At 33.8% G+C, this 27,530-nt stretch overlaps 1 protein-coding gene across 3 annotated transcripts in view; it reads right to left on the reverse strand.

Annotated features, from left to right (window-relative positions):
* Positions 1-27,530, reverse strand: part of drpr (multiple EGF like domains draper) — a 195,353-nt gene that overhangs the window by 25,126 nt on the left and 142,697 nt on the right. For all 3 annotated transcript variants that reach the window (XM_072522576.1, XM_072522577.1, XM_072522575.1), the window contains exon 5: positions 17,422-17,680. In XM_072522576.1, coding sequence (XP_072378677.1) covers positions 17,422-17,680 — 259 coding nt within the window. The remainder of the gene's footprint in view (positions 1-17,421; positions 17,681-27,530) is intronic.

Raw genomic sequence — 27,530 nt, forward strand, 5'->3', positions numbered from 1 at the left:
TGGTACTAATATTAACCCAGATGTGCCTGACGTACAATAAATTGTACACTATAAACATGATTTGACTTGTACATATGTGCGAATTTTTTCTCTTGGTAACAGCTTGAATACTTTCAGCAAGTCTTAATCAAGCATAATGTGTAGTTGTGAATTGCTGGCTGACGATAATTTTGCGATAAAGTTTATAAGTTTTATATATGGCTGAATATGGAGTAAGTTTTTGGTAAGTAACTAAATACTTATTTATATTTTTTTATATTTACGGATAAAAAAGACATATATGTTTCGAGTTAGATTTAAAAATTGGTTAAATCAATATTTTGTAGTTAGTGTTGAGCTATTTGACTTTAGTGTATAAAATATTTGGAATGTTAGAAGCATGTATGAGCCTGGTAAACTAAGGAACATAGAACAAGAAATGATGCGACTTGAGATCGACATATTGGGAATAAGTGACATAAGATGGCTCGACTCCGGCGAACTAAATACAACCAATGGTCGACTTTTCTACTCTAGTAGTACCGACAGCCAACATCGCTATGGAGTAGCAATTAATGTCAGTAAAAAATTTGCAAAAACCTTATTCAGATTTATGCGCCAACCGCCGATAAAACAGAGGAAGAAATTGAAAAATTTTACGATGACCTTCAAAACAACCTACAAAATACAACATCTAGAGATATAACAGTAGTAATGGGTGATTTTAAGGCCAAAGTTGGAGAAGGAAGATGTGAGTCTACTGTAGGACCATATGGACTCGGTGTTCGAAATGAGAGAGGAGAACGCCTTATAGAATTCTGCCTAGAACATAATCTTGCGGTAATGAATACTTTCTTCAAACTGCCTAAACGACGCCTTTAGACTTGGAAATCGCCAGCTGACAATGTCGATAAAATAGTTAGAAACCAAATTGACTATATTTTAATAAACCACAGATACCGAAATGCAATACAATCGGTGAAAGATTACAATCGACGCCAGACGTGGCGTCGGACCACAATCCTCTTGTAGCAAAATTTCAACTTTAATTAAAAAATATACAAAAAAGCTACAAAAGTGATAAACTGAACATACAAAAATTAGAATCAGAAGACGTCAAAGAAAAACTGAAAAAAGAAATTAATGCAAACCTAGAATCCATGCACCAATCAATTGATGGTGATGTAGAACAACAGTGGCAATTCTTTAAAAATGCAATTATCGAACCAAGTCGCAGAGAACTCACAACAACCAGATGCAAGAAAGGAGATTGGATGACAGAGGAAATCTTGGAAATGATGGAGGACAGAAGAAGGCAAAAGAATATCAACATAGCTCAGTATCAACAGCTGCATAATCAAATAAGAAGGAAAATAAGAGAAGCTAAAGAGACTTATTTCGCTGAAAAATGCCAAGAAATAGAAGAATTACAAAACAAATATGATAACTTCAATCTCCATAAGAAAGTTAAAGAATTAGCTGGGGTAGCAAAACAAAAAACCTCAAGCATACTATTGGACAAACAAGGAAACATTTTAGTGGAGACAGAACAAAAATTAGGAAGATGGAAAGAATATATAGAGGAATTATTCCATGACCAGAGACAGGAAAATATATATGAAGGTAATCATATATATATATATATATATATATATATATATATATATATATATATATATATATATATATATATATATATATATATATATATCAATATATATAATCAATCAAGAGTAAAGACGAGGGACCTGAAATAACAAAGTCAGAAGTTATGCATGCAGTAAAGTCCATGAAAAATAATAAAGCTGCTGGTCCAGATGAAATACTAAGTGAATTGCTAAAACTGGTCAATGAAAAAAACATAGATCTTTTAGTCCAACTACTGAACACAATCTATTCCACAGGAATCATTCCACGTGAAATGCTGACATCAACATTTATTTGTCTACCAAAGAAAGTAAATGCCAAATAATGTAGTGATTATCGAACGATCAGTCTAATGTCACATACCTTAAAAACCCTGCTAAAAATCATCCATAATAGAATACACGCTAAGCTGGAAATAGATATTAGTGATTCCCAATTTGGATTTCGGAATAGATGGGTACAAGAGAGGCACTATTTTCTTTTAACGTGCTGACCCAAAGATGTTTGGATGTTAATCGAGATCTTTATGTATGCTTTATAGACTACAACAAGTCATTCGATAAGGTAAAACATGACCGACTTATAGAAGTACTCAAAAACAAGAATCTGGATGTGAGGGATGTAACATTGATATCAAATTTATACTACAGCCAACGATCAAATGTGAAAATTGGAAGAGAAGTGTCAGAAGAAGTGGAGATAAGGAGAGGGGTCAGGCAAGTTTGCATACTGTCGCCGTTATTGTTTAATGCTTATTCTGAAGAAATCATACAAGAAGCTTTGGTAAACGAGACAGTTAGCATAAAAGTGAACGGAAGTTTAATTAACAACATTAGGTATGCCGACGATACAGTCATAATAGCCAACAACTTGGAAGACTTATGGAACGAATAATGAACAAAATATTAATATATAGTGGAGAATACGGACTCTCTCTTAACATCAAAAAAACCAAATTCATGAAAATTAGCAAGAACAACAATACAAACGAAATATTAACGGTAGGCGGCCAGCAGATTGATAGAGTAAAAAGATATACTTGCTTGGGAACGATAATCACAGAAAATAACGATTATACTGCAGAAATAAGAGTCAGAATTGAAAAAGCACGTGCCAACTTCATGAAAATGAAAAAGATTTTATGCAGCAAAGATCTGACATTGGCCCTCAGAATAAGGCTAGTTAAATGCCATGTACACAGTGTACTCTACTATGGAGCTGAATCATGGACATTAAACCGGAATACAATAAATCGACTTAACGCGTTTGAAATGTGGACATTTAGAAGATTGTTAAGGATTCCATGGATAGATAGTGTCACGAATAGAGAAGTGTTAAGGAGAATAGGCAGAGAGAGGGAAATGGAAAATACAATAAAAGAAAGGAAATTGCAATATCTCGGACATGTGATGAGAGGCGAAAGATACAACATCTTGAGACTCATAATTCAAGGAAAAGTAGAGGGTAGGAGAAGCGTAGGAAGAAGACGCGTTTCCTGGTTGAAGAACCTGAGAGAGTAGTTTGGTTGCAGCTCAAGGCAATTGTTCAGAGCAGCTGCCTCGAAGATCAGAATAGCCATGATGATTGCCAACCTTCGTCGCGGAGATGGCACTTAAAGAAGAAGTACAAAATATTGTTCGCCAGGCAAATACCATACCTTTCAGAAGTTTTTCACTGGAGTATGTTAGAGAATAATGCAAATTTAGTAATAAGTGTAGACATTATTACTTTGGTGCCTTTAGTAAATGCATATGGTCTCCTAATGAAGACTTTGGTGTTGAAGGTATAATGTCAGTGAATAATGTACGTGACGGAAAAAAAATACAGATTATGTATATAAATATGGCCAAATGAAAAGTTTAATCTTGTTTTTAGGTACTGTTTTACCTCGATTCTCCTTATGGAAAAACTGAAGGAAAGGTTTTTAGCCACCGACGCGGTTAGAGAAAATAGTTTAGACGAAGTGCAATTACAATATTCAAAAATTATGGGAAAAGAAAACAAAGGGACATATAATTACTGAAATAATTGCAGAACAATGACATGGCAACGATTTAGTAACACTTTGTTCAAACTATTCAGGACTGCAACTGGTATTATTTATTATTTCAGGTAGAACAACCCCATCTCGTACATGTGTATAGTGTAAATATAGGCGGAGTCGACCTTAGTGACCAAAATATTAAGGTCGGTACACATATACGAGCCAAACGGTATGCATACGGTATGCGAACGCTATATTCGTTAATGTGTACGGCAGAAAAAACCGCTTGCGTACTGTTTCATCGTGACTCGTCGCGAACCAAATTGTTGCGGTTTATTCCACGACTTCAAAGGAAGCTCGTCTTTCAGTTTGGACGGCGCTTACTAGATGCAGCGAACGTTTTTATTGTCTCATCAAATCGACATTGTGTGAATGACGTGTTCCTTTCTAGAGAGACGTGATAAAACAGTAAACTGATTATTGTACATTTTTATTAATTTTTGTTAAACAAGCAAAAACGGAAACATAAATCAGTACCCAAATTATAAATAAAATGAATCATTTCGCACATGTGTGTTCGTTGTTGGTTTGTCGCTTTCCATGGATCGAGATAAGTATGCGATCAGTACGATGTAGAATATTTTTCAAGGATCTGTACGCGTACGGTACGTATACCGTTTGGCTCGCATATGTGTACCCACCTTTAGTCTCTACCGCATTTCTATCCGCAGAAAAAATTATATCTTTCATTGATTAGTCAATACATTGACATGGCTGTTCATAATGCTTGTCAACTTTACCGTTCGCATGAAGGAAAGATAATTCAAGTATCATCTATACAATATCTTTGTTATTTACAAGGAAATAAGAAACCTGCTTCCTATTTTCAAGGTAGTTCATCGTTCAATGGAAACGTTGATATTCGCTATGACCAAGTAGATATAATGCGTAAATTCGGAGAATATTAAAAAATATTTTATAGTAAGTTTTAGGCATATCTGAGAGATATGCCATATGATATATGAGAGATATAAGAACACTAATAATCCCATAAATCTTAAGGCAAAAGTTTTCTTTCAGTGAAACAAAACAATGGCACCCGGTAACAAGAGACAAATAGGGCATATATGCAATTTAAAAAAAATTAAACATCAACTATGAGATAAATGGGATGTGAATGGCTAACGTTAGACCTCTGGGATCACATGTCTTACCGGAAGGTATGTGGTAATAAAACCTGGATGAATAGTTAAACATTACGTCTGTTAGCAAGTCCGATTCCCACCTCCACGTGGTACTTCCTGGGTAACGCTAACGGGAAAGGGCGAAAGGCGAGCTTCCGGCGCCTTAAAACTGGAACACTCCGGATAAGGGAGAAAACCCCGACAGAAAACATGAGGAAGGCAATGGGAAACCACCTCATTAATTTTCCCAAGAAAGTTATGATGGTAAATGGAACTAAATCGATGGCCCCCAGTGCCCGGCAGAACTTAAATGTTCAGGGGGTGCTAAGAATCCCCGGGAGGAACAAAAACAAATACAAAACTAAAACAAACAATGACGTCAAAGTAGCGACCTGGAACATCAGAAGCCTTTATGAGGCTGGAAAGCTAGCAAACGTGTGCCAAGAAATGAACAGATTGAATATAGATATTTTAGGTCTGAGTGAAGTTAGATGGCCTAACTCAGGAACAACAAAAATTATGAACAAAACACTCTATTATTCAGGCAACAATGATCCAAAACATTTCAATGGAGTAGGTGTAATAATAAACGATGAATTGAGTAACGCAGTTTCAAACTTTATACCACTCTCTGACAGAGCAATGCTGTTGCAAATAAGGAGTTCTCCTTTTAATGTGAATATTATTCAGGTCTATGCACCAACCGCAGATAAGTCAGATGACATACTAGAAGAATGGTATGAAGATCTACAAAAGCTCATGAAATTGACAAAGAAAGAAGATATTAACATCGTCCTAGGAGATTTTAATGCTAAAATAGGAAGAGGGAAATTCCAAAATATCGTAGGAGAATACGGACTAGGAGAACGAAATGAAAGAGGAGAGAGACTATTAGAGTTTTGCCAGCAACACAATATGATAGCAACAAACACTTGGTTTAAGTTACCTCAACGCAGGTTATACACCTGGACTTCCCCGCTACACACAAAAGAAAGAATAATAAGAAATCAAATAGATTATGTTTTAATCAACCAACGATTTCGTAACTCCATTACAAGTACAAAAACATATCCTAGTGCTGATGCAAATTCCGACCACAACCCTGTAGTAGCAAATATTCGCACAAGAATTAAAGTAATAAAAAATGCAAAGCCGAAGAACAAACCTAATATGGAACTACTAAAAGATGTACAGATTAAAGATAAAACCACTGTAAAACTAAATGAAAAACTCTCAGAAATAGACCGAACCCAAATAAATATCCAAAATATAAATACAACTTGGCAACAAATAAAATCCATCCTCGTCAATTCTGCAAGGGAAGAAATTCCAAATACACGATTAATGGCAAAAAAAGACTGGATGACACCAGCTATTCTAAAGATGATAGACGAAAGGAGGAAATACAAAAATAAGAACACAAGCGATTACAAACGATTAAATACAGAAATAAGAAGGAAAATAAAAGAATCAAAAGAGAAATGGCTCGAAGAAAAATGTAAAGAAATAGAAGAATTAGAACATAGACATGATTACTTTAATATGTACAAGAAGGTGAAAGAATTTTCATTCATCCACAAAAAACAACATTGCCCACTGGTAAATAACAACGGAGAGTTAATTCATAACACCAAAGATAAAATAGAAGAATGGGAAAAATTTATACAACAGCTGTTCCGAGATGAAAGAATAGACATTACAATAAATAATGTCACTGAAAGCCCACCAATTCTAAAAGTCGAAGTGGAATATGCCATTAAACAATTAAAGACCAATAAAAGCCCTGGACCTGATGAAGTTTATCCTGAAATACTTAAATTGATCGAAAGTAATAACATTGATTTGTTAGTAATTTTGTTTAATACAATCTACGATACTGGGGAAATACCAGAGGAATGGTTAGAATCTATTTTTATTCCCATTCCAAAACAAGCTAACTCCAGGCGATGCGCAGATTTTAGATTAATAAGTCTTATGAGCCAAATGCTTAAAATTCTATTAAAAATACTTCACAATAGGGTATACAAAAGGTGTGAAAAAGAAGTTGGATACGATCAATTTGGATTCAGAGCCGGAATGGGGACCAGAGAGGCCTTGTTTTCATTACAAGTACTGCTGCAGAAGTGTTACGACCAACAAAAGGATGTCTTTCTATGTTTTGTAGACTTTGAAAAGGCATTTGATCGCGTAAACCATAATAAAATGTTAAATTCCTTGCAGAGCATCAACTTGGATAGCAAAGATCTCCGACTAATTAAGAACTTATATTGGAGGCAGAGTGCCAAGATTAGGATCGACGATCATACATCTAGAAATATTAGTATAAATAAAGGAGTAAGGCAAGGATGCATACTGTCCCCTATGCTGTTCAATCTTTACTCGGAACTACTATTCAAGCAAGCCTTGGAAAACCTTTCCACAGGAATAAAAATTAATGGAGAACCAATATCTAGCATAAGATATGCAGATGACACTGTCCTACTGGCTGATACAGACACAAACTTACAGAGGGTTATAGACCACCTTAAGGATGCTTGTCGAGAGTTTGGAATGAAGATCAACGAAAAAAAAACAAAAGTAATGGTGATCCAAAGAAAACAGAATATCCCCTTACCTATAAAAATAAATGGGAATATTTTAGAACAGGTAAACCAATACAAATACCTTGGCTGTTGGATTAATTGCAAGCTGGACCCAGAACAAGAAATTAAAGCGAGAATTGCTCAAGCTAGGGATAGTTTCTTTAAGATGCGCGTTCTATTCTGCGATACACATATAAATATTAAATTGAGATTAAAACTTGTAAAATGTTTTATCTGGTCTGTTCTTCTCTACGGAGTCGAAACATGGACTTTAAAAATAAAGAGCCTGAATAGAATCGAGGCATTTGAAATGTGGGTGTACCGTAGAATTTTAAAAATTCCTTGGACAGCACGAAAAACAAATGAAGAAGTACTAGCGAGACTCAATTTAGAAAAAGAACTATTGAGAACAGTCAAAAGAAGAAAAACCAGTTATTTAGGGCATTTGTTGCGCAACGAGAAATACTATATCCCTCAGTTGATAATAAAAGGCAAAATAGAAGGAAAGCGAGGAATTGGAAGAAAAAAATTGTCCTGGTTACGTAATATCAGAAACTGGACAGGACTTGGATTTGAGGAACTCTTAAGAACAGCTGAAGATAGACAAACGTTTGCCACCATAACCGCTAACCTCCATTGATGGAGACGGCACTTGAAGAAGAAGAAGATGAGATAAATTAAAATATATCGATTAACAAATACTAACGCATTATATATTATATAGATGGATAAAATATGTGAATAAGGCTTCTCGAATTTCTCTACGCACACGGCCGTAATCAGTTGCGATTCACAACATTTTTACTATTTATAGATCAACGTTACAAGTTCCATACAGCGTGAAAAAGGCAACAAGTCAAAAATATTGACAGAACAACAAGGAGAAGATATAGATCAGCGCTATAACTAAAGAAGAATACATGAGTGTTCGAGTGTTGAAAGAACGCCAACTTTCTAACGTTAATTTTTTCTTATCAAAGAAATATCAGTTAATAGTTTAGGAATAATTTTTTTCTTCTACTAGACAATTTTTTTTACATTTTCTGATATAGTTCTATTACCATGTTAACTTCTACATAATTTTAATAATTTTTGGATAAGATTACACTCAGATACGTCAAAAAAAGTTGAACAATAGGTACCTAATCACTTTAATTCATCTGTTCCAGAAATAACAAATTTCTCAATTATTGTATGTAGCTATGTCTATACAAAGATAAATGCATATTTCTACTTTTGATCGATTAATAAATATTTTAATGTATATTTATAGATTTCTTAATCGATAGATATGAGAAACTCACATAAAAACAAAAATTTGCAAAACATAATCTTTCTGTGAAGTACATAATCTTTTATTATTGTTAACAACAGTTTTATGTGTCGAAATTAATAAATTAATATAAATCGTGCGGTTTCATCATTTTTTGTACAATTTAGAGATAATCATCACCCTATATTTTTATTTGCTATAAAAATACAATGTCTTATATGTACTTTAAAATATGTAATACCTACATATAATTTCCAGGTCTGTTAGTGTGGTAGAGACAAAAAATTGATCTATATAGGATTAGTTCGTTTTCTTACTAGTAACAAGAATATATTAGAAAATTATTTAAGTTGTTAATTGAACTTAAAAGAAACAATTGAGTATGGCTAAGGTGGTTATTCATATGATTTGAAATCATAGTGACTAAGGTCGAAATTACTCTTTCGTGGAAATGATCTTATAGGGCGTATGTGGAGTATTTTTGAGCGCGGTGATATGGACATGGAAATATATATAAAAAAACGTTTTACTCTATAAAAAATTTGGTTTTGGTCTACAAGTGAAATATTTGGACTACAAGTAAACATATCAAAGAATAAATTTATGGTCATCAGCAAAAATAAAATTAGAGACGTCCAACTTCTTATCAAGAATATACCAGTGATGTTCTGAATGTTCTGAATTCTTTCTCTCTGTTGAGGTTTTCGATATATTAAAGTTCCTTTTTTAAGTGGTTTCGTTTGTTCATTCTGTGTATTTTCTTTTCTTCTCTTCTCTTTGTCTGGTAATTCTCTATACTTGTTCTAGTTCGGCAGGTAAGCATTTTTGAATAGGCTTTATTTTTTTTTCTGTGTTGCGTCTTTACATTCATCGTCAAACAAGTGATTTTTTCGGGCGGATGTTGTGGATGTTGTCTGTCGCCCATCGGACGCGTCCCCAGGTGGTGGATAGGGGAACGCCCTAAACCAGTCCTAAGACTGGCGGGTAGGTGGGAAATAAAATACCACCCGTGAACCAAAACAGACTGGTATGGCAACCCAACAGAGTCCCTGGTCCTCCAGGTTGGGGGTTGGGCTAGAGGCTAACAACCTCTTCCTGTAAAAATCATATGTTACGGAACCTCAAGAACTATTAGCCGGACGGAACTTACGACGACGACACTGCAAACGAAAAATGGAATTAAGATTAGGAACATGGAACACCCGAACCCTGTACCGAGCTGGAGCACTCGCATCTCTACTAGACCTAGTGAACATGTACAGAATAGATGTTTTGGCACTGCTAAAAATGCGATGGACGGGAACAGGCATTATTGACAAGAGAACCCACTCCATATATTACAGCTGCAATGAAAACCAACACATAGAGGGAGTGGGATTTATAGTAAACCAAAGAACAAAAGGTTTAGTTATTGATTTTAAAGCCTACAGTCAAAGAATGTGCTATTTACGCTTAAAAGGTAAATTCTTTAATTACGGTTTAATTAATGCACATGCACCGACCGACGACAAACTAGAAGACATTAAAGAACAGTTTTTCGAAGACCTAGAACAAGCCTACAGAAGATGCACCAGAAATGACATCAAGATAGTGCTAGGTGATATGAATGCAAGAATGGGACGGGAGCGAGTTTTTATGCCGACTATAGGAAGGCATAACCTACACAACATCAGTAGCGATAATGGATTACGACTGATAAACTTAGCAGCAGCACTGAACATGACCGTCGCTAGCACTTATTTTGAACACAAGAATATACACAAGGTAACCTGGACCTCCCCTGATGGAAGAACAACTAGTTAGATTGATCACATCTTAATAGATTCAAGACACGGAAAGGACATAACAAACTGCAGAAGTTATAGAGGCGCAAACATAGACTCAGATCATTGTTTAGTGATCTCAACACTAAGGGCTAGAATTTCAAACTCCAACAAAGAAATAGAAATAGATAGAAAGAAATGGAATGTACAGAAGCTGAGAGATGCAACTGTTGCAAAACAGTACTGGGAAAATATTACCAATAGGTTAAGGAATCAAATTCTAGGCGAAGAAGACCAGAGAGATATAGACTCCTACTGGAACAGGATAAAGGAAGATATTGAGTCAGCAGCACAAGATGAAATAGGAAAAGAAGAATATCATGATTAAAAAACCTGAGGAATTAGTTCTCCACAACAACAACTAATCTATTTAAAGCATCAGTTAATAAAATAATTATATCCAGAATGATCGACAATATTCAAAACGAATAGGCACCAAAATAAGTCAAAAGAAATAGGGAGGGAGTCAAAACTATTTTTAATTGGTATGGAAAAGCTCAACGATATTGGTTGGATGTTGGATTTAAATTAATATGTAAAGTTTCATCTTTGAATAATCAACCTGGGAGAAAGGATGAAGGAATATGTTGCTCAATGTGTAACGTGAAGAGAACGGGATTCATTTTTGAGAAACTGCTCGGAACTGATACACATAAGGTTGAAGTGGTAGGGTAGGAATGAGGTTAGTAGAGAGGAAGTGGTCACCATATGAGGTACATTAGCAGGCTATTGCAGAGAGGTATGGTCTTACAGATATGAGTTAGTTACCTACTCAGTTTAATGAGTGATGAATCATTGAATCCTGGTAGGAAAAATCTTTACTTATTATTAGCTTGTCTAAACATTTTATTTATGTTAGATTCAATATTTTTTTATTGCATTTTTATCGTAAGCTTTTCTACGTGTTTTTTTTTCTTTTCTTCCTATTTTGTGATTTGGGTTATCGATATTTACTTTATTGTGTATTCATTATATTGTTTAGTACAATCGATTCTATATTTTGCTATTGTTATAACAAATGTAAAGTATAACAATAATGAATAAATGAGTAAGAAACTGACGTAAATTCTAGGTAAAATTTATGCCTCATTTATTTATACATAACATGTTTTATTATACTATGACTTTTATCTGACTGTCAGATTTTTCACGGTATAATTATTGCAAAATTAAACAGCAACTGCACTTGAACCAACAAAAATATTAACAACGGTAATTTATTGTGGGAAAGATATCCTCTGTTCACCGAACCCAATCCTAACTGTCGAGTTTTACAATAATGAAATTTGCAATTAATGTTTTGTTGATCAAATATTGACTTCGACTAGAAATGGCTGGAGGTTTAATATAAAAAAGCAACCCTTGTTAACTTCACTATTAATTGTAACATTAAGTAAAGAATTATTATTCACATGCAGTTTATTAACAAAATAAAACATTTAAATAATATTAAAAGTGAAACTGGAACAAAACCATGAAGTGGAGATATCCAGGAGTGGCTAGTATACCTGATGAATACAAAGCAAGTGGTGTTCGTGTGTATCAAGGTATAAAAAAATGCTTATTAAAAGCTTAAAACTTTTATTTTAAAGAAGATCTTTTCGGAATTGAATCATTCCATCATCAGTTTACTAAAAGAGAGAGTAAAAATACCAATATTAAAAAACATGTAAGTTAAAATTTAAATATATAGAAAGAACACGTTGGTTTTTTACTACTTACATAAAAAGTTGTTAAAAAACATTGTTTGGCCACAGAAAAACATTGGAAGGACATCAGTAACAAAAACAATCCTCATGGAATTTACAAAGGTAAATGCAATAGAATGTTAACTTCGTTAATTAATAAAAACTAAAAATGGGGGGCATCTTACATGACCCTCCGGAGCTGGGGATAAGCTGATTGTTGAAGCAAGTTTGAGTTTATGGATGATATCAGGGTTATAGCCATTATTGAAAGCAATATGTTTGATTATGTTGAGTTCTTGGTTATTACCCCATCTTACTTCTCATTACCATTTTACTGTCCAACACTCTCCGAATCAATCAAAAACACTATCGTGAATTCTGTTGAAAATGTTAAGATTTCCTTTAAAGTAAACAATAAATTGAGTAGATCAATATGCAATAGTAAGGACTCTATTGACTTCAGCAAACGCAGTGGAGTTTATAAACTTCAATGTTCTGACTGTGATGCCACTTATATTGGTAGAACTTGTAGATCTCTAGTAACCAGCGCCATTGAACATTCTAAGTTAGAGAACACTTCTTCTTTTTCCCATCATCTTAAATATCACAATCACACAATCAAGGTACCAGATGATATTTCTCTTCTTCATAATATCCCAGGTAGAGATTATCTCAAACTTGACCTTTTTGAGGATTTGGAGATCGTCAAGGAAAAGAAAAATAGTCCCAATTGTGTTAATCGTCACACCAGCGTCAATAGAGACTTTCTCCCACTATCGACAATTATTCTCCTGATATAACTTTCTTTCTTTTAACTACACATCCAGTTTTACTTACTTCTACATTGCTTTCTCTTTTCGCATAGCTTAATATCACCCTATATAATCTGTCATACTTAACACTATTCTTGTCACCACTAATACATTAACATCCAATATCCAATTTCCCATCCTCTCAAATAATTCCCATCCTAACTAATCACACAGGTTTTCTTATAAATACTCACTTTACATCTATCATTCCCTTATCACAGTCAATTTCAGTATCCCCAGCTTACATCTTCACATTCATCTCCCATTTCTTTTTCCTCGATTCATCTTTCATAATTTTCAAATCAACTTTTATCTCTACTTACTTCTTACAATGAAACAATTAGGTAATAACATTCTTTTTTCACTTTTGAAATGATTTATTAATTTTCAACTACCTAACTTAAATTTTGCCTTACCCTGGTATACCAAATTTATTTTACATCACAGTCACTCATTGTTTGACATTCTCCCCTTTTTTTAAAATACCAAAAATTGCTATTGATCCTAGTACACACAAAACTCAATTCTTCATTAAAACGGCCTATTCACAAACGGAAGCACAATGACTTTTGCTCCTACTACATCATTCCACTTGACATTGACGGGTACTGACTGATTTTTCATACGTGTGTTCATACCATCTTTCTATCAGTTAGCCCTAGAGTCCAGCACAGATCAGAGGTAATGTAAGTCGATAAAATCTCACCAGCTCCGGGGGGTCATGTAAGATGCCCCCATTTTTAGTTTTTATTAATTAACGAAGTTAACAGTCTATTGCATTTACCTTTGTAAATTCCATGAGGATTGTTTTTTTACTGATGTCCTTCCAATGTTTTTCTGTGGCCAAACAATGTTTTTTAACAACTTTTTATGTAAGTAGTAAAAAACCAACGTGTTGTTTCTATATATTTAAATTTTAACTTACGTGTTTTTTAATATTGGTATTTTTACTCTATCTTTTAGTAAACTGATGATGGAATGATTCAATTCCGAAAAGATCTTCTTTAAAATAAAAGTTTTAAGCTTTTAACAAACATTTTTTATACCTTGATACACACGAACACCACGTGCTTTGTATTTAAATAATAAACAATAAAAAAGTTTTAAGTTTATTTTTAGAAATTTTTTTGTCGTTTATAGATTAGTATTTACAATTAGAAAGAGTTTAATCAAAATTAATGAAAATAACTTCCATTATTCATTGTTATTGTTTTCTTCAAGTCGAGAAGTAAAATCAAGTACACTGCTGCAGTATGTTTATTTCAGCCATTAATACGGTGTGGTATTTGAGTTTTAGGTTTCCGACAATGATTGTCAAAATAAAGCTGAGTAAACCGAATATATAATAACTTTCTCCATTATTGAATATTTTTACTATAAGTGCAGTTAGTGGGTATTTCCGTATTTACGTGTTCTTGATTCATCCTTCAAATCATAGAATTGTAACGAGGAGAAACACTTAAAAGTTAGATGTAAACTCAGGCCTTAATCCATAATAAAGCCACAGTGGGCTATCCCATTTAAAAAAAGATTCAACTTTAGGAATTCAAGCTGTGGAAAGTACGCAGCATGCTAGATTATAATATACGAAACCTTTAACGAGGACTAGAAAATTAAAAACAATATCTGTAAATAATAGTGAATACATCTAGAAAAATTGTAGCCAGGAAATGTAGATAACATGTTCCAGGAATGCCCAGCAGGTCCAAAAAACTCAGGATAAGATTCGAAACTCTATATTAGTTAACCTGTTATATTCAGAAATGATTGACTGCAGAGCAGTCCTACTACAACAACTGAACCAAGCTAGGAAGGAAAAGATCAAACAAAACGCAGACGAGCGGCCTGTACTAGACAGAGCAGAAACGATTGACATTTACGAAAACCTTGCTTAAAACGGTGCAAGTTGGGCCGGCAGAAAACAAATGGTAAAATTATGGAAAATAGTAAGATGATTTAAAGTATAATATGGTTTTTTCCTGATAAACGGCTTTGGCAGAGCTAATTAATATGATTAAAATGTTAAATCCTAAAAAATATTGAAGATGTTACGATTTGAGATTAGATCTATACCAACTAGGCTGCTTCGAAATCGCTAGTACGATAGTTGTGTCAAAGAATATAGACACATATACGAGTAGAAGCACATTTCAAAATAGGAGATTTGGTCACGGTTAGTATACTTCAAATCAGTTCTGTAGAGGGCGACTGCATAAACTTTATTGGAAGAAATGTTTTCTTATCGCGGACTAAGGTTAAAACATACGAAACGCAATGTAATTAATGAAATGCGAAATTTATAAATTAAGAAACAAGCAAAATGAAATAATATCACGTAGAGACGAGTTAATACAGGTCGTCGAAGTGTTTTATGAGGAATTATATGGAAGTAGACGAGAAGATTAAACAGCAATACAATCAAATCATTAAGAAAAATGAACAATAAGAAAGCTCCAGGAGAGGATGGAATTGTAATAGAAGCTATCGTAAATGGAGGAGATATGTTACTAAATAAATTAAGGAAACTGGTGAATCTATGTTTGCAGCAAAGAGATGCGCCAAAAGAATAGAACGATGCTATAACCATCCTTGAATAAAAAAGAAGATAAAACGTACCTAGAAAATGATGGACCTATTAGCCTGTTGAACCACGTATACAAGCTCTTCACTAGGTTAGTGACATTAAGATTGGAGAAAAAATTAGATTTCTACCAACCAAGAAAGCAGGCAGGATTCTGTTCAAATTATGGTACCAATGATCACCTCCATACAGTAAAGACACTCATTGAAAAATCTATAGAATACAACAATACAACAAACCTCTGGTCCTCACTTTCATAGATTTTCATAAAGCATTCGACACGATCGAAATAGACAGCTTTATAGAAGCAATGAATGACAATAGGATTGACCATAGGTATAGTAAACTTATTCACAATATTTACAAAAATGCCACTATGACTGTTAAGATTACGATAAAACCAGACCAATAAAAATAAAACGTGGGATAAGGCAAGGAGATACATTGTCACCGAAATTATTCATAACGGCATTAGAGTATGCCTTTAAGATGGTCAGTTGGGACCACAGAGGAAAAACAATAGACGGCGAAAAGCTTAATAATCTCCGTTTCGCAGATGACATTGTCCTTATCATAGATAATTTAGGAGAAGCCACAGATATGTTAAATGAACTGGACTTTGCATGCTCGAAAGTGGGCCTCAGAATGAACTTGACCAAAACTAAGTTTATGACAAATATGGTCCCCAATAACGATTTAACTATTCAAGACAAAGTGGTAGAACTGGTGGAGAAATATACGTATTTGGGTCATGAAATAATAATCAGCAGGGATAACCAAACATGCGAAATTCAAAGCGAGACACACTTAGGGCCAACATACCAATTAGCCTCAAAAGAAAAGTATTTGACCAATGCGTATCACCGGTCATGAAACTATGACCCTAACTAAGACTACGGCTTCGAAATTAAAAATTACAAGTGGACAGAGGCGAATGTAACACTCTATGCTGGCAGTGACGTTGCGGGACCGAATAAAAAACAAAGATCTGCGAAGAAGGACGAGTATTGCTGATAAGGAACGCATAGCGGAACTGAAATGGAACTGGGCAGGCCATGTAGTGAGAATGCACGACTCACGATGCACGACCAAAATAACAAATGGAGGCCGAGAGCAGACAAACGTAGTAGAGAAAGACCACCTACACGTTAGGCTAATGACATCAAGCGTATCATCAAAAATTGGCAACAAAGAGTACAAAATCGTAAAGAATGAGGGAGTTTAAGGGAGGCCTATGTCCAGCAGTGGACATGATAAATGAAGGCTGGATGATGATGATGATAAAATTAAAATAAAATAAAATAAAATCAAATCGAATAGAATTGAATTAAATTAAAATATAAATAAATAAATAAATTAAAATAAAATCGAATCGAATAGAATTAAATTAAATTAAATTAAATTAAAAACCATCGCTAGACGATAAAAAAGCTATATTCCTCCTCCTGTCACTCCCGGAGTGAAACATCCCGTTTTTTTATATTATTTGTAGACTTCTATACATTTAAATTAAAAATTAGAATCACAATATTGTTTATAGTTCTAAAAAAATTTAGTTTTAAAAAATAAAATAATATTTTACTTTCTACGGTGCACGGGTAGCATTTGATCTCTTAATTTAAAAAATAATAATTTTATAAAATGCAAAAATTTAAGGCTAAGCATTCCCAGCTCCACTTAATATTTCAGAAGCAGTCGTAGTTTGGACGAGGGACGGTGTGGTGGTGAATGGGGATCACATGAGCGTTGCCTGATGTTGACGGAACAGAAGTAAAATGCTCCGACAGTGCATATACCAAAAAATTACGTGGATCGTTGGTTGTACGTTACGATCATATGATGTGATTGAAAAACTAAATATCACTCACCCTATCTCCTGTAAAACCAGGCTGACACTCGCAGGTACCGTTAATGTGGTGGCAGGAGGCGCCGTTATAACAATCACATTGCTCCCCACAGTTTTCACCCCAGAAACCGAAAGGACATCTGTTCGCACATACGGATCCCGTCCAACCATTCGTACAGAAACAGAATCCTGTTTCTGGATCACACGTCCCGCCGTTTTGGCATCTACAGTCGGATTTGCATTCAGACCCGTGTTTTCCAATCGGGCATAAGTCATCACATCTGAAAGAGAAGGAATAAAATTAGTACTTATCTAAACTTAGATTACAATAGAATAAATAAATAATATTACATAGAAATCTTAAGCTCATATTTACATAAAAGTAACTACAAGGTAACACCGTTTGTTAGAAACACTTTTAACAGTAAAGGGGTTAATCCAGCTTTTCGAAAGACCAACAGTTTAATGAGATATATATCTCATTAAAGAAATAGTAAAAATAATATTATTCATATAAATTTTCTACAAATTCTCACTATTTTCCTATGATTTACATAGAGCTACCAGTGAAAACTTTTCTAAACGTATGTAATTAACGGCAAATTTAATTTCTCTCGTAAAAAATAAGATTTTTTTAAGCTAATTCAACATGCAACTATTCTTCTTTTAAGTGCATCATTCGATCTCCCGGACTTTGGTGATCGCTATAGCAAGACTTGTTTCATTTTGTGCCACGTGGAAAATCTGTTCAGTACTTATTTTGCTGTCCATTTTCGAATATTTCGGAACCATGATTGGCCTTGAATTTTACCCATAATTATTAAATGTAGTATGTATGTGGTATTTTTCGCCTCTCAATGCGTGCACCAGATACGCTATTTGTCTGCATTTTATTGTGGTTAGGTGTGTAGAATAGAAATCTACACACATGACGAAATCGAATTAAGCCTAGCTGAGGTAAAAAGAACGATCAAAACTCTAAAGAACAAAAAAGCAGAAGGTCCCGGTGGAATACCAAATGAATTGATAAAAAACGGATCGGAAAAGTTATTCCGTATGATACATAAAATGTTTGAGAGAGCACTTAATGGAGAAGTCTTACCGGCAGAATGGACCCAAGCATATATGACATCAATATACAAGAAAGGAAATAGAAAAAACTGCGAAAACTATCGGGGAATCAGCATTATATCGTCTATAGGCAGACTGTATGGAAAGACCATAAAGGAAAAATTAGAAATATATATACAAGATAAAATCGGAGAAGACCAGGCAGGTTTCACAGCAGGGAAAGCATGCTTAGATCACATTTACACGGTCGAACAACTAATAGAAAAAAGAATGGCCAAAAATAGATCTGTCCATCTGGCTTTTGTTGATCTTAAGAAGGCATATGACTCAATACCTAGAACCAAGCTATGGGAAGCAATGGAAGACATCGAAGTTCCACGAAGATTAATAAACGCGGTAAAAGCACTCTACAAGAATAACGAAGTAGCTATCAAAACGGGCAATAGAATATGCAGTCCATTTAAGACGACAAAGGGACTACTACAGGGTTGCTCCACATCCCCCACCCTGTTCAAAATATTCCTGGAAAAAACCCTGAAACCATGGAAAAGAAAGTGCCAAGGAATGGGTATACCAGTAAGGAACGAATATCTATATACGCTAAGTTTTGCCGACGACCAAATAGTGATCGCACAAGACGAGGATGACCTCAGTTTTATGATGAGAAAACTGGAGCAGGAATATACAAAGAATGGGATGGAAATAAACCTAAAGAAAACTGAATACCTGAACAACGGAGAATACAGAAATAAAACAGGTGGAAATAGACGAAGGTAAAAAATCAAAGGAACAGACAAGTATAAGTATTTAGGTTTCATAATATCAAACAAAGGAACAACGGAGGAAGATATAAAAAATAGACTAGGACAAACAAGAGACTGCATACGAAAATTGAACCCGGTACTATGGGATAAGAACATCAGCATGAAAACAAAAAAAAATATATAATACCATAACAAGAAGTATCCTCACTTATGGGTGTGAAAATTGGACAATAAATAAGAAAACCAAAAACAAAATAAGAGCAACAGAGATGGAATTCCTAAGGAGAAGCTGCAGAGTAACAAGAAGAGATAAAATAAATAACATGGAGATTAAGAGGAGAATGGGAATGAACTCCGACATAATAGACTACATCGAACAGAAGAGGTTAACCTGGTACGGACATGTCAGAAGAGCAGACCAAAATCGGTGGATAAATAGAATAACAGAGTGGAGCCCGATAGGAAGAAGAAAGAGAGGCAGACCCCGAAGACCTTTCAGAGATGAAGTAATGAGTAGAAGAAACCTACAGAAAGGGGACTGGCTAAACAGGAAAAATTGGAGAAAACGGTTGAGTGAAGGAATACAGTGAAAACTGTGAAAATCCTTATATATATATATATATATATATATATATATATATATATATATATATATATATATATATATTATTGTGGTTAATAATTTTCTTTGAGTGCTAACCCTTTTGAGAACATCTGTGTTATATACAAGTTCCACCAATGAAACGGGGAGCAATTCAAAACAGGGACAAAAAAGAGACACAACCTTTGACAAAACAGGGACTTCGACAAATCATAGATATGCAAACATACCTGAGATAATGAACACAGATTACAATGGAAAGATGCATCAATAATCATGAAAGAAACAGACACAAAAAAGAGAAAAATTAAATGTAGCAGGCTTTGGTTGCCAATATTAAAAGGAGAAGTCAACAAGAAAAATATGCCAACAATAGTGAATTAAGAACTCTGAGACACATCGTCTTTAATCGTACGCGATACATATGCAAAACAAAATACACGAACGCTCAAACACACAACATAACCTTTGCGGTTATGCACTCTTTTTAACAAATTTGCATAAATTTAAGTAAGAAATTGATCCAAGTGTTGTTACGCCTCTGGTAGTAAAATAATTTTTACCTTCAGAAGATGTTTGTTCCCACCGAAAATTTAAACCCAGGAAATCCCTGGTAGCAAACATTCAACAGGTGGTTTTACCTAACTAATAGAAATTTCGAAGTTGTCCCCCACCAACCCCCGGTAGGCATTGCAATTATAATTTAAATGTATGTAGTTGGTAAAAAGTTAGAATCTACCCAGGGTAGACGATGCGTTTATTAATTAGTATCAACATTTGAACAGAATAGAAACCAAAAAGTCTGGACACTTCCTTTTTTAGTTTTTTAGTTTATTTATTGTCAATTAGGTTTATTAAAACTAAAGAAAACATCCCTAATTCATGTTCCAGTTATTGATCTTAAAATTGTATCAGTGTTATAATGTTTTGTGCTTCACGGACTTCTGTGAATCGGACAATGAAATGAAGATTTAAATATAAGAACTCAACGAAAAAACTTTGACCAGATCTTAACTTAGTTATAGTAACAAAGTTAGTCATTAAATTATATATTTGTTAATGCTTGTATTCTTTTATTCCCACTTTAGTGGGTGGTCCTTCGAATTGTAATTTGTTACATTGCTTATTACGCCCTAAATGGTAGTAAGATCGCCATTCCAATTAATTGTTCATCTTCCTACATTTTTGATGGTCTTCGATCCAAATTTTGAATCAATCTTCTGCCAACAATTCTTATATAATCTTTTTTGAAAACGATTTCCAGAGTGGAAATCGAAACGTCAAATTGTTTAATTAAAAATGCAATTTTTATTACAATCAATTATAGCTTAATCCCATATAAAGTTATGTAAGTCTTTAAATGTAAATCATTGCTTTAAAAATTTTGGTTTTGGTTTAATAAATAATTTTGGTTTAATAAATAATTAATTTAACAAAATTTATATTTATAAAAATATTATTTTAGTCTTTACTTTTGTGATGTGTAATACGCCACGAAACTTTTTTCTTTCTTGTCTTAATGTTTCATTTCATGAGAAACTTTCAACTTTGCGAATTTTGAAGCGATGCTTCTATACTGGATGTAATAACACACTTGTATTACTTTGTTCTCTATAGTAAAATGCTGAGGCAAGCGTCACTAAACTAGGGACACCAGAGGGCGTCACGGGTAGCGTCACGAAATAGCGGTTCTTAACATCGATTGACTATTCACGATCAATTTGATTCTAGTCATCATATATTTACTCTAAACAGGTTTAAATTGAAAACTGTATGAGAAATGGCTAACAAAATACAGATATTAAATGAGAAATAAAAAATTAAAAAAATATCTATCACTAAAAGAGTCGATTCGTTACGATTGTCAAAATTTAAAAGTCATAAATATCATCAAATTAATAACAATATTAAATCATCTGTTTAATTTTTTTATGAGATTTCTCGTTTAAAATAATTTCATATAAATACAATTATTATTTTTAAACATCTTATTTAGTTTATTTAATAATTAAATTTACTATCAAATGATCTTTATTTATCTTTTTTAATATTACTTTCTGCTACATATTCTCCACATTGCCGTATGTTCTGGAGAGCTGGACCCGTACAGAGACATTAATGAAAAAATTGGAGGCCTTTGAGATGTGGATTTATCGACGAGTATTGCGGATAAGTTGTGTTGATCGAATAAGAAATGAAATAGTTTACATCGAATGAAAAAGAGCACAGAAATAACAAAAACGATAAAAATTCGAAAGTTACAATATTTCGGTCATGTAATGAGACATCCAGAGAAGTATAACCTTCTACACCTCATAATACAGGGTAATATCGCCGGAAGGAGAGGAACAGGCCGAAGAAGAACATCCTGGCTCCGAAATCTCCGAGAATGGTATCAAGAGAATACCACTAATTTATTTAGAGCCGCCGTAAACAAAGTTATTATTGCCAATATGATCGCCAACGTTCGATAATCGGACAGGGTACTGAAAGAAGAGAAGAAGATTATTACTTTAATATTTCGTCAAAATTTGACAGGTCTGTCAGAAGTAAACAAAGAATGCTTTGTTAATACGTTAACAGGTGGCGTTAGGAGTAAACATAATAATTTATTAAATCATTTTTCTTCTTCTTAGAGTGCCTGTCCGTTTCGAACGTTGGCGATCATTCTGGCTATGATGACTTTGTTGGTTGCTATACGGAATAGCTGGTTTGCGGTCTTTCTATACCATGCTCTCAGGTTAGCAAGCCACGATATTCTTTTTCGTCCTGGGGCCCTTTTTCTTTCAATTTCACCTTGCAAAATGCATTGGAGTAGCTCATATCTGCATTGATTTCTCATTATATGTCCCAAGTACTGCAGCTTACGGCCCTTTACGATGTTGACCAAATCCGCGGTTGTGTTCATCCTCCGTAGTACTTCTTCATTGGTATAGCCTATGAGCTATGGTATAGCTCATAGGCCTGAAGTTTTGATAGAGTTTGCGTCTTCAATGTCCACGTTTCTACTCCCAACAGAAGCACAGAGTACACGTAACATTTAAGGGGCCTTATTTTTGTTTCTAATAGAGATTGAATATCAGTGGTGAAATTGTGCACCCCTGTCTCACTCCCCTTAAGATTTTCACCTGATCTGTATTTTCTCCATCTATTCGGACTACCGCTGATTGATTCCATTACAGGTTAGATATTATTTTTAGGTCTCTTCCGTCAATACCTGTCCTCTTCAATACGTATATCATTTGTTCATGCCTGACTCTATCGAAGGCCTTCTTGTACATTTCTGAAACAAGGCCTGCACGCTAAATAAAACTCCCCTCGTACCAACGGCGTTCACAAATCCAAACTGATTGGGCGCAATTTGTTCCTCGCATTTCCGGTCAATTCTTTTGTGGAATGACTTTTAAAAACAGCTTCAGCAGATAGCTCATTAGGCTTATGGTCCTATAGTCTTCACAAACTTTTGCTCCTGGTTTTTTGGGCAATGGTACGAACTCCGATTTGAGCCACTCTAGTGGTATTTTTGCTGCCTTGTATATTTCATTAAATATTTGTTATTATTTTTATTTATTCTGCATCTAATATTTCATTGTATTTAAGCATGTAAGTATTTCATTGGTCATCCACATTTTCAGTTTCTCTGTATCTTTCTTCAGGTGTTGTTCTTTTATTTCTCATTTCTTAAATATTTTTAATACAATATAATTTGTTTAAAATATAAATAATAAATAAATAATAAAATAACTTTATTCAGTTTTAAAAATATTATTTAAATTTTAAAAATACAGAAAACATAGTATTCAAGTCATAGTACAAGCTCTGTACCATATATTTTTTAATCACGTATGTATGCATTTGTCACATTTTCTTTCTACAGTTCTTGTCAAAAATCTTTATTGTGCTTAAATAAGTGTGGAATTCATCTGTATTATTTCTAATTTTCTCTTTAATTTCCGCTCCACTATCTTTTAAATACTTCACCTGATAAGGATTAGTGACTCCGAAATATGCTTTGTGTAAACTTCAATGTTATTGACAAAATCAATTTTCATCATGTGTTAAAAAATTTACACATTGTTAAGTTTACACATTGTTAACCTACTTACCCATTCTCCTTAAAACTACCTTACGACTAATACATATTATTAATCATCTCTACAATTACTTCAATGATATTACACTCGCTCAGACAAATAGAAAGAACGAGGAAATCATAAATTGCTTTTAAGCTTGCATTTATCTATTCTTCGTGTGAACCAGACCGTACAGCAGTGATCTGTCGTCAGAGTAGCATCATTTCAATGTAGAAAATTTGTAAAAATGTCTATGAATTATCCAAATTACGTGGGATTTAAGATTTCAGGAACAATAATTAAACTTTCTCTAATTTATGTGACTAAGTGACATTTAGAAATTCGCCAGAAATAATTTATATAATATTAAAATTAGGAAATCTGTATGAACTATCATGTTGCCGTATCACGCTAGAGGCAGAACATTTCAGTACAATTTGGATTAGTAAATTTATTATAATTATGTGAAAGACTCAAAAAAGAAAATGTGTGTACAGGATTATTAGCCTGCATGAAATATTTGGTTATGTATTTTTTACATATCTAAAATAAGTTACATACCTAGACTTTGCGTGTTACAATGCTTCAAATAGTTTTCATATGAACGATTTAATAATATGTATCATAAGTAAAAAGTATTTTACGCAAGAGTTACAAAATTATGACCACACGAAAGTTTAGTCGAATGAGTGTTTTATACCTTTTATGGGAAAATTTATAGGCCATCTTCAAAATTCCAAAAAACTGTTTTTTAAGGAGTTTTTGGGGATTTTCTTTATTTTATAGACTTTAAGATTGATGCAATCAAAGTTTTTTGTGGGTTATATATAGTATATGTTAAGTGAGGCTTTAAGAACATTTAAAAGTTGGGCAAAACACCTTTAAACCCCTCAAAAACTATTTTTTTATGGTTTTTAGTAGTTTTAGCGGGGTTAATAATATTTTTTGATATCGACACAACCTAATTAATTTTCTTATGTATTTACTTTTAATGTAAATAAAAAATAAGACTCTTATCGAAGCGAAACTTATCTAATTTTATAGAGCCGTAGGTTGAGTTTACATAATGCCCCTCAAAAATGCATTTTTAAAGAGCTCATAATTTGTTTTGGAGATGGCTGCAAGTCCAATTTTATTATATTTTATGTATTTGATTTCTGATTTTTTTTCAGATTTTTTGTAAGGTGCTCCATCTCCAAAAACCCAAAAAAAACTGTTCTAGATCTTTTTGGAAATTTTCTCCATTTTATAGAATTCCAAATATATCAAATCCCCTAAAAAACAATTGTCTCTATTGAAAAAATCAGGAGATATAATTTTTTTAGAGAATCCTTTTAAAAAAAGTTATACGCTCTTTTCGCATTTTTCGCAAAAATGCATTTTTAGAGATATTGAGCTGAGTCTTAACATATCATAATATAAAGAGGAAAAATATGAGAAATTTGATTCAGATTGAGCGGTCACCATTGACTGTAACGTTCTGGTCAACATCAGTTTTGAAGATGTATGGTCCAATGATTCCACCAGATCATAAAGCACACCAAACAGTCAGTTTTTCTGGATGTGATGGTTTCTTAACATACATTTGAGGATTATTTTAGCTCCAAATAGGGCAGTTGTGTTTGTTGACGTAGCCATTCAACCAAAAGTGGGCTTAATCGCTAAACAAAATTCGCTTATGAAAATCGGAATCAACGGCAATCTCGTTTTGGACGCACTTACCGAATCTACGGATCTACGCCTTGCTAGGTGATGACATACCTTCAATTCTTGTACGAGTTGGATTTTTAAGCACACAATGCAAGATCTTTACGCAAAATTTTCCATAAACTGGATGGGCACGTATCCAACCGCTGTGCACGATGGAAGATATACTGATTCGAGTCTTCCTGTATGCTACGCTCTAAAGCAGCAACAAGTTCTGTACGCACTGCACGACGTGTCTGTGGACGCGTATTACCATTTAAAGTAGACATGGTGCAGAAGCGTTCCATGGTTAATCGAATTACTTGCTCTGATGGACTATTATGTTGACCATCACTTGACAGCTGTCAAAATGGCCGACAGTTAAAAAATTGTTATCAACTTATCTAAAGTTATACCTTTAAAAAAACACCCTTTATATATTTCATAAAAAACATAAATTTGATCCATTTTAAAGTCTATAAAATGGAGAAAATCTCCCAAAACCCCTAAAAAAATAGAGATATAGTTTTTTATCAAATACACAGAATGAAAAAAAAAAGATCTGTGGCCACCCCCAAAAAAAAGCATTTTTAGGTTTTGTACACTCAACCTACGGGCCTATAAAAAATAGACTTTTAAGTTTTTTAAAAGCCTCTACTATACGTGAGAATTTTTTAAAATTTTAAAAATTTAAAATTAAAATTAAAAATTGACGTTTTTGGTGGTAGGGAGTGGGCGGTGGGGTGTCGGACTAAAATTGCACTGGGCCTTATTTTTTATTCACAAAAAACATTAAAGGATAAAAAAAATTAAATTCTGGGAGTGAGGGTATCTTGCCTCATCCTAACGTAGGGTATCCTTTATCCAAGTGTTGTTACGCTGCTGGTAGTAATGTAATTTTTACCTTCAGAAGATTTTTTTACGCACCAAAAATTTGTACCCAGGAAGCAAATATTTAAAAGGTGGTTTTACCTAATTAATAGAAATTTCGAAGTTGTCTTCACCAACCACCTAGTAGGCATTGCAAGTATAATTTGAATGATTGTATATAGTAAGAAGTTAGAATCCACCCAGGGTGGATGCTGCGTTTATTAGTATCAACTGAAATCCAGCGAGATCTGGACGCTTTAAGTTTAGAGTAAAAACGCTCGCGTATTTTATACAGTTACTGTGTGTCTCGCTTATAGTTTAAAATTTACACGTTTCGCAAATGCTTCTGTTAATTAAGTTTATTAAAACCAAAGAAAACATCCTAAGTTTATTACCTAGTTAGTGACCTTAAAACTGTAACAGTGTAACTTTGGCCAAATCGTAGTTATAGTTCATTAAATGACTTATAAAGTAAGTCATTTAACTACATATTTGTTAACGCTTGTATTCTTTTATTGTCACATTAGTGGGTGGTCCTTCGAATTGGAATTTATTACATTGCTCATTACGCTCTAAATGGTAGTACTATCGCCATCATAATTTATTCTTTATCTTCCTACATGTTTGATGGTCTTCTATCACACAGGTACCAACCATATTTAAAGACAATTCCAGATATAACCTTAAATATATTAGTAATGACCATAGACATGTAATGATTGACTCTAAAAATTATTCAAATATTTACAAAAACGGCCTTTGCCGCAAAAATTAATAGAAACCTGCCCCGGTCATAAAAAAAATTAAATTTGTTTTTAGAACGGTCTGAAAAGGTCTGACGAGGGAATCAACTTCCCGAAAGTCAAGCTATTGTCTAGGCCTCGCTTCAATCAAGACGAAATTGAAACAGGTAATAATAATAGCAGTAAAGCGCTTAATAAGGAAACAAAGAGATGCATTTGCGCCAAGAGCGCAAGAGCTCTTTGAGCCTCCTCAAACGTTTGAATAATGGCATGGGTCAAGGAGCAGTAGAGTCCCCCCAACTTTTTGATGCATAAATTCGCAA

Source organism: Diabrotica undecimpunctata, chromosome 2 (assembly GCF_040954645.1).
Source record: "Diabrotica undecimpunctata isolate CICGRU chromosome 2, icDiaUnde3, whole genome shotgun sequence".
Lineage (NCBI taxonomy): Eukaryota > Metazoa > Arthropoda > Insecta > Coleoptera > Chrysomelidae > Diabrotica > Diabrotica undecimpunctata.